This window comes from Oncorhynchus mykiss, chromosome 28 (assembly GCF_057628025.1).
Source record: "Oncorhynchus mykiss isolate SJ-2025 chromosome 28, ASM5762802v1, whole genome shotgun sequence".
Classification (NCBI taxonomy): domain Eukaryota; kingdom Metazoa; phylum Chordata; class Actinopteri; order Salmoniformes; family Salmonidae; genus Oncorhynchus; species Oncorhynchus mykiss.
In genome coordinates, this window is record NC_143049.1 from 21,208,313 (window position 1) to 21,217,773 (window position 9,461).

The 9,461-nt window shown below is 39.5% G+C and overlaps 1 protein-coding gene across 1 annotated transcript in view; it reads left to right on the forward strand.

Moving 5' to 3' along the window:
* The window catches only part of LOC110508704 (cadherin-6), a 29,997-nt gene extending 25,715 nt beyond the window's left edge, over positions 1 to 4,282 (forward strand). The window contains exon 12 of the mRNA XM_021589431.3: positions 402 to 4,282. Within this exon, the coding sequence (XP_021445106.1) occupies positions 402 to 901 (500 nt within the window). The 3' untranslated portion in view covers positions 902 to 4,282. The remainder of the gene's footprint in view (positions 1 to 401) is intronic.
* The last annotated feature ends 5,179 nt before the right edge of the window (positions 4,283 to 9,461 follow it).

Consider the following 9,461-nt stretch of genomic DNA (forward strand, 5'->3'; position numbering starts at 1 on the left):
ATCTATTACTTCTTAGACTTGCATTCAATGAGAATGACATCCATTACTTACATTTCTATATTTGGTCGGATCGCCTAAAAAGTTACATATAGCAGCTTTAAAATGTGGCACCATTCTTGGTTATTTATAAGTTAGTAGTTACAATCTCATTGCGATGTTGGAATTAAAACATTTTTCAGCATCTCTACTGCAGTCATTTCTAAATTGTTACTGGGCTGTGGATGCATGATGCAGGCCGTGTTCTAATGCAGTGTTCACTGCAGCATGAGCAGCAAGATAATATGAAATCACCCAGCCCTGAACAGCAAACCTCTCTCTAACGCTGACTCTCCATCTCTTTCTTTGTGTCCATCTCTGTCTCTCTGTCCCTGTCTGTCTATTTCTCCCTGTTTATCTCTCAGTGATCATAGTGCTGTTTGCTGCTCTGAAGAGGCAGAAGAAGAAGGAGCCTCTGATCATCTCTAAAGAGGACGTGCGAGACAACGTGGTCAGCTACAATGACGAGGGGGGCGGAGAGGAGGACACCCAGGCTTTCGACATCGGGGCTCTGCGTAACCCCGAGGCCATCGAGGAGAGCAAGCAGAGGCGGGACATCATCCCTTCGGGCACTCTGTACCCCCCTATCAGACGGACAGCCATCCCGTCGCGGGACAACGCAGACGTCCGGGACTTCATAAACCAGCGGGTGCAGGATAACGACAGTAACCCCACCGCCCCCCCTTATGACTCTCTGGCCACATATGCCTACGAGGGAACCAGCTCAGTGGCTGAGTCTCTGAGCTCCTTGGAGTCAGCATCCTCTGAGGGGGACCAGGACTACAACTACCTCAGTGACTGGGGGCCCCGCTTCAGGAAACTGGCTGACATGTACGGGGCTGAGGACAGCGACCGTGAATCCTAACACACCACCTGAACTGTTTGTGGGTGGGAGCTAGGAGGATGACTTATGACTGACTGTAATCTGTCTTCTCAGAAAAGAAGATACATGTTGCAGCCCAAGTTTTTTTACAAAGTGCCCTTTTATTCCTTCCAACTCAGTAGGCCATAGTTCCTTCTGACGGCCAGAACAGACAGAGACTGTGCAGCTGTGTGGATTTGTTTTACTGCAAGGCCGACCTTTGAAGAGAGGATGAACTTCAGTCCCCCAGTTGAAGTTAAGAGCCGGAGTTCAGTGTCAAAAAAAAAAACTATAAAAAGATACATTTATTTTTCATTTCTGTTTACGTCTGTCACTCTATGCTGCATTGGAAGGAAATACAACACTGATTACACATTTCTCTGAATACTTCTGTGTATTCTTAAGTGATATATCTCCTTTAGTTCCTCTGTACTGTTACTGAAGTGCAGTATGTTGTACTTGGTATATTTGTGTGTTTTAGTGAAATGGAACTTTGCTTTTCCAGGAACAAGGAACTGGAATTGAACATATCTTAAGGTATTCTTCATACCTTTTTTTGAAAAGTTCAAATTCTTAAAAAGGAAGGAAAGCCCAGCACCAAAATAAAACATTGCTTCATGAATGTTTACGGAACTGAAGAATGGACAGCCACTCTGTACATATGCTCAAGCCTTCTGTTACACAGACAGTTCACTATCTAAGAGCAACTCTCTGAAGATGTGATTTGACACAAGAACTGTGTGTATCTATCTCTGTACATGATGATAACTGAAGAAATGGAGGGAAATGAGGAACCATGCACCAAGATTTACAGTGAATTTCAGCATCATCTGACAACATTAGCATAATCCATCAATAGTCAATCATCATCAATCAATCATTGTCATATTAGACGTGATTGTTCCAACAAGGTACACACACACGTGGCTTACTTACATCAAGTTAGCACAAAAAGCCCTCAAGGTGAATGAACATGTCATTCATATTATCTTACATAATAGTACTTACCAAGGGAAACAAATCATTCTTAAACACAATATCTGAGTCATGCATTTAATTAGCTAAAACAACATGTACGTAGATTCAGCATTGGATTGGAAGTGCTGTCACAAAGTACAGGGAGTTGTATCTGTCGGTGGGGAGAGATTACGTCATGTTATTATTAAATATAATATAAACATTGAAAAGGTAATTTTGAAGCAACTGCAGAGAAGGAGATTGATTGACAATGAAAAACAGATAGTCTACCTTTCTGTGTTCATAATACAGTTTATACCTACAGAGAGAAAGCGTTTACATTAAGAAATTAACTAACACCTTTGAACTGAACCAAAACTATAAATAGCATCTGAAGTAAATATTTCATTTAGCCATAATGTGTTGGCTAATTGTTCTGTTCTCTCTGTGCCAATATTAGATGGTAATGCTTTTCACTCTCTGAACTCATCACACTAAATAGCTAAGCGAACATAAGCAGTCACTCCAAAACAACTTAAACATTAAAGGAGCAAAGACGGGATCCAAAGGATCAATTAAAGCTGATCTGTGCTTCAACATTAAAAGTTTGGCGGATAACGATGTGTTTTGTTTGGGGTACATCATTCTGATTTGACATCAGGACTTTTCTCAGTAAAATTGTTTGACTAAATAATGGTAAATACTGTGGTTGAAACAGTGCTTTGTTGCAGTGATTTGGGACCGTAGCGGATGTTCATGATGTATTACTTTGCTTTTTATATTGTGATTTAAAAAATATATATATATATATACAGTGCCTTGCGAAAGTATTCGGCCCCCTTGAACTTTGCGACCTTTTGCCACATTTCAGGCTTCAAACGTAAAAATATAAAACTGTATTTTTTTGTGAAGAATCAACAACAAGTGGGACACAATCATGAAGTGGAATGACATTTATTGGATATTTCAAACTTTTTTAACAATTCAAAAACTGAAAGATTGGGCGTGCAAAATTATTCAGCCCCTTTACTTTCAGTGCAGCAAACTCTCTCCAGAAGTTCAGTGAGGATCTCTGAATTATCCAATGTTGACCTAAATGACTAATGATGATAAATACAATCCACCTGTGTGTAATCAAGTCTCTGTATAAATGCACCTGCACTGTGATAGTCTCAGAGGTCCGTTAAAAGCGCAGAGAGCATCATGAAGAACAAGGAACGCACCAGGCAGGTCCGAGATACTGTTGTGAAGAAGTTTAAAGCCGGATTTGGATACAAAAAGATTTCCCAAGCTTTAAACATCCCAAGGAGCACTGTGCAAGCGATAATATTGAAATGGAAGGAGTATCAGACCATTTCTTAAAGATATCCATAAAAAGTGTTGTTTAAAGTTTGCCACAAGCCACCTGGGAGACACACCAAACATGTGGAAGAAGGTGCTCTGGTCAGATGAAACCAAAATTGAACTTTTTGGCAACAATGCAAAACGTTATGTTTGGCGTAAAAGCAACACAGCTCATCACCCTGAACACACCATCCCCACTGTCAAACATGGTGGTGGCAGCATCATGGTTTGGGCCTGCTTTTCTTCAGCAGGGACAGGGAAGATGGTTAAAATTGATGGGAAGATGGATGGAGCCAAATACAGGACCATTCTGTAAGAAAACCTGATGGAGTCTGCAAAAGACCTGAGACTGGGACGGAGATTTGTCTTCCAACAAGACAATGATCCAAAACATAAAGCAAAATCTACAATGGAATGGTTCAAAAATAAACATATCCAGGTGTTAGAATAGCCAAGTCAAAGTCCAGACCTGAATCCAATCTAGAATCTGTGGAAAGAACTGAAAACTGCTGTTCACAAATGCTCTCCATCCAACCTCACTGAGCTCGAGCTGTTTTGCAAGTAGGAATGGGAAAAAAATGCAGTCTCTCGATGTGCAAAACTGATAGAGACATACCCCAAGCGACTTACAGCTGTAATCGCAGCAAAAGGTGGCGCTACAAAGTATTAACTTAAGGGGGCTGAATAATTTTGCACGCCCAATTTTTCAGTTTTTGATTTGTTAAAAAAGTTTGAAATATCCAATAAATGTCGTTCCACTTCATGATTGTGTCCCACTTGTTGTTGATTCTTCACAAAAAAATACAGTTTTATATCTTTATGTTTGAAGCCTGAAATGTGGCAAAAGGTCGCAAAGTTCAAGGGGGCCGAATACTTTCGCAAGGCACTGTATATATTTATAGGACACATGCTGAATTAATATTCTTGAATCACAAGCGTCCAGCCAATATCACTGTTTTTGATGTCTTTTGGAGGTGTACAATTGTATGTTGATACTACGGCTACAGTACATGTTATATTATGATGTATTAACAATTGTCCAATTTTATCATAATAAACTTTTCCAGTAAACTACAAAATAAATGGTTTTATTTCATTATCACCTCTTAGCTGTAAAGTCCCCTGTTTAGGGGACCTGCGTGGTTCTGGTCCGGGTTTCCACCAATGTTTTTGCTTATAAATTGATCTGTGGACACCGTAGATTGAAATTGATAGCCCTGCTTCCCACGGACACAGTAGTCTATTTGTTGTGCCTGTGTGATGTAGGATGGGAAATTTGTAACCACTTGAAGCTGTGATGTCCCTCCTGCCATTTCAAATCGCTCTTCCGACTGTCAATCAACTCCTGGCTGAACCCTACATCACAGCCACTGACAAAGCACATGCCTGCAATCCTTACATCGTAGCGCAGCAGGAGAGAGGGGTTTCGTCACTGTAGTACAGAGATCGATTTATAGCCATTCATCTAAAATAATTAATTGATTTTAAACAAAAAGCACTGTTTCTGTTTATCATAGATGGACAATATTAATATGATGGGGGGCAGATGTTTTGATCAAGAGAGACCATAAAATATGCAAATTGTCTCTAACACTAAACATACAAATATGTATTTTACAGGTATAAGGATATTTCATATTTGTATTATATTTGTACTGTGTACTTGAGCTTGTCTCCTCGAAAGTGACTACACCTCAGTAATGCATAACAATGTTTAACAGAAAGGTGAGATTTTAGCCTTTCTTGTAGTATGCAGCATTACTAGTTATTGTCTACGTCCTCTCATGATAAATAAAGACTTTGGTTGATTACATTTTAGATGACATGTAGTTACATTTAAGAGGTAACCCAGCTACAGCCCTATATATAGCCTGGTGGAACCAGCCGGATCGCTTTCACAATTCTGTTTTAGCGCTGGATTCAAATCAGTAGAGCCGAAGAACAGTGTTGTAGCGTGATTGAAATTTAAAGGTAATGTTTCCGCGTTCGCATTCATGGTAAACGCGGCATATGTCGGCTCAATCGAAAAGGACTGTTACCTTTTAACAGTGCTACAATGCAGATGTTCAGCACTGTGGATTGAGTTCAGCTCTTACTGCACATACAATTCTACAGAATGATAAGCCCAGTGTAGAATGGTGAATGCAGCATCAGGCTGGTTCCACCATGCTAACAATACTACTGTATCATCACACAAGCTGCTCACTGACATCTTTCTCAGACTGGCTACATTTCAGTACCGATGGCCTACTCTACTGTACTTATGCCAAATGACTCACTCTGGCTCTCTCCCAGCATTACCTAGTTAGGACAATCTGTGATTGAGATCTGGAGACATCGCAGGACTGGAAACCTGATTTAGAGAGAAGGGATTCATTTCTAAATGGATCTAGGTTCAGCAGATCAGATGACATTTAAGACAATGCCTTTGTTCATTGAATTGTAAATACTTGTGATAGCACCTCATCTGATGGTGTTTACTAAATTTGCCTCATCCAATTGTAGATCAAAATCCAATGCTGAAAATGTTACCATTGGAAGTTAGTCTGACAGTTCCATTGTTGGAAATAACACAATGGATAAAAGCATCATTTTTAGTCAGCCGAGAGCCATATGTTGTTCATGTGCTGCTCATGTTTCAATTATTGTCGCTAGTTGTCATTCAGGAAGTGTGTTCAAGTTCAGACGCCTAAAAAGCAGAAGATAACGTGGCATGTCAATGGCATCAGCAACTCTACAAAGAAGCCAACCATAGTCATCATACATGTTGAGTGATGCATTAATAGAAATGTTTTAAACCAATTTCCCTACTGTCCATAGGAGCTCAAGGCATTTGCAACCTGCCAGTAACTAAAAGGAGAGAGAGACCCACATCAGTTTCTACCAGCTAAATATCATGCATCTCAATGAGCTGGCCAAAAGCACATCAACTCTGGCCACCATATCACATTAGCACCAGCATTAGTGCTAAGAGATGTAACTTTGCATTAGTAAAAGAACAGTGCATTGCCAGTCCAGTTTTATTAGGCCTAGCCATTTCTTCTCTGTTAATCTTTAACGGGACTGTCATGTGAGGATACATGCTGAACCCTCCCTCTCTCTCTCTCATGTCTCTCTGATTTGTGACCTGAATGCATTTAATCGCAATGGCATTATAGCACTATACCTCTTTTTTATGTAAAGAATCACCTTGGATGTGTTTTTTCCTGACAACTGGATACCTATATAGATGGAATCAATGCCATATACTTATTTGAGGATGAAAGTATTAGAGGCTTTGGTGCAATAATTAATATATTTGTATATGGACAGCATAGTCAGGTTCATGTCTTTCTCTTTGGATAGGATGCTAGAGGGTGGGACCATGTGACTTTGCCATCGCTGTACATGGCGGTACATGACATCTGAACTTATGAACAAGTGTCTGATCACTAGATGTTGCAAGTTCACTTTGCATAATTCTCATCAGAACCCTATAAGGAGGAGCCATCACTTTACACCAAATTGTTCATTTCAAATAGATTAACAAAGTAGTGAAGTGTTTAGGTGCATGATTTCTTTCTGCAGAAGTCCTCAGATCCTCACACACGTACGGTCAATGGTTTGCCATCGAATTCTTTATTTTTTTCTTCAATGAAAGGAGACTACTATTGAAGTGACTTCTGTGTGGTGGCAAACTATGGGATCCAACATCGTTTTCTATCAATCGCCAGTCTCAATAGGACTGGCAGAAGGTTTTGGTTCCAACGGGCCTTCTGAAACATAGAATAATAAACTAATACCGTACAGTGAGGTTTTACACAGTTGGAGGTTTATTTGGGGGGGGGTTAAATAGTGATAAAGTGCTTTGACTGTTGGTAAAGTGCTTATTATTTCTTCAAAAGGCTATTCAGAATGTATTTTAAGTGTGCTCAGCATGGTTGCCCTGCTCATATGTGTGCTTTGTTAGGAATACTAAAACATTTTTAAAAACATAGATATATTTTGCATTTATAACAGATCTTGTTCACATTCAATTTTGACCAGAGAAAGCTGTATATGTGTTGGTGTTCACTCTCATCCGAGTGAGCCTCAGATTAAGCCGCCTGTGACTAGTTTAGCTTTTAAACAACTCACAATGAAATCCATTATGCATTGTATTGTCACAGCTGCAAAATAATGACGTGACTTTGCAAAGATAAATCGAAATAGGACTCAGGGAGAGGAGAGACGAGCATTTCAATTCTATGACTGACACAGTTATCACTCGCCAGGAGCTTATGGATGGAAGCTCATCCAAGGAGAGGGATTGTTAGGCACTGTCATGTTGGCTACATTTGATGGATTACTTTAATTAATATTGGTTATGCCTTTCTTTCTCTAAAACACCACTGTCTCAACAGTCTTTCTCCTCAATTTCACACAGCTTTTTATTTTACTCAGCTTTGAAATTAGATAAAAATCAAATCTGTCTGTGCATTCTGATTAAATGAAACAAGTAAGGTTTGGTAATTGCACCAAATTGAAGAGCGGGATGGCATGTCACATTTGATAAAATATTGGGTCTCCTAGGTGTTACTGAATCTGTCAAATCATTGAAAGTAGTTACAAAACAGCTTTTATTGGTATGAATTTCCATTGTGTTTTGGTAAACATAACATACTGATTGAGTTCCAAATAGAGAGGTGTAGTAAAATCCAATTTTGTTGACCTTCAGACTTTCAAACTTTGACATAGAGTCAACCATCGGGAAGCTGGATTAGGGTTACTGGGACCCAAATCTCTGTGGAATAAGATTATAAACTCCCAGGGTTGGACGCATGGCTTTAGGTTCTCAGAATCATGTCTGGCATGGGTTGTCGAGCACTTTGCAGTGTTTTTTTCCTTCTCATTTGTGTACATGTAGTGGCATGACAAGAATACTGTCAAGGCTTAGCACTTGTTTAGCCGAACATGCAGCCACTGAGTGCAGTGTGTTAAGAACATCCAGGGAACACTGAGACACTGACTGTATTTGTCTACACCATTTTAAGAAGCAGCAAACACGCCATCTTGGGCTCCTTTTGAAGTTCATCTGTGTGTGAGAGCAGGTTGGTGGCCATGTATTGTGTTGTGAATGTGTACCGGAGCAGACAATAAATGGGTAAAACGGGGACAAATCAATATAAACATAGTTTGGTGTGTGTGGACTAACCACTGAAGTGCCATTGGAGGTGCTTCTTCAACTTTTGAACTATTTCAAGATCACTGAGCAAACACAATTTTCTGTCTGAACAGATCAGGGTTCTCCATCAAACTAAACACATTAAATGTGCTAACATCTTTCTCCAATGGGTTGGAAGATGGACTTTCCACATAGACCAATCCTAAAATAAATAATTGGCACGTTTGCCACGGACCATCCTTCACAAAGGTAACCTTGTTGGCCTCAGTACAAAGTCTGAGACTTACTATTTAGTCAGAAATATTAGTCCATTTGATGATACAAGAGAAACGTGTTCTCAACATTGATATATCATCGTGTCTTTTGTCTTTCTCTTTGTTTCCTTTAAGTCTGCATAGAACATTCTCTCTCTATGATAATACAGAGATATTGCCAAACAAAACCAGAATGTGGCACTGTAAAATGTATTTTTGGTCTTAACAGTCCTGTCAAAATAACACTAATGCTATTGGTATTTTAGCTCAGTACAGTAATGGCACACTAATACTCTATATGTATAATTCAATGAAGAGAAAGGGATGAGCACAGATCACAGGGTACTTAGCGGAGCTATGGAAGGGGTCACAGCCTCAAAAGGCATCCACACGAATAGCGGGCATCCCACTCCATATTCCAGAGGGATATCTAAAAGCAGAGACTCCATCTCCATTAGTTATTTCTCAAGTTGGAAGCTGCTCTTTCCTTTTTATGCTTATTCCTGACTATGTTTCATTGATAAAATCATGTTTATCAATTAGCAGATCAATGAAATTGCTAATCAATGAGTCAATACGTGGAAAGACACTGTTGATTGAATTACTTTTGTTCTCGCTTAAAACCTGTTAAGGATATGGCAGACATACGCCCCCTTTGGAGAGATTGGGTACCCCTAGTAAACTGGAAAACAAATCTGTCAAAAATTGCTAATATATGCAAATAAAAATTATTATTGGATAGAAAACACTCTAAAGATTCTAAAACCGTTGGAATTATGTCTGTAAGTATAGCAGAACTCACAGGGCAGGCATTCTTCCAAACTAGTTTTTGTGGCCATGAAAGTTGGAGCAACTTTGACGTCAT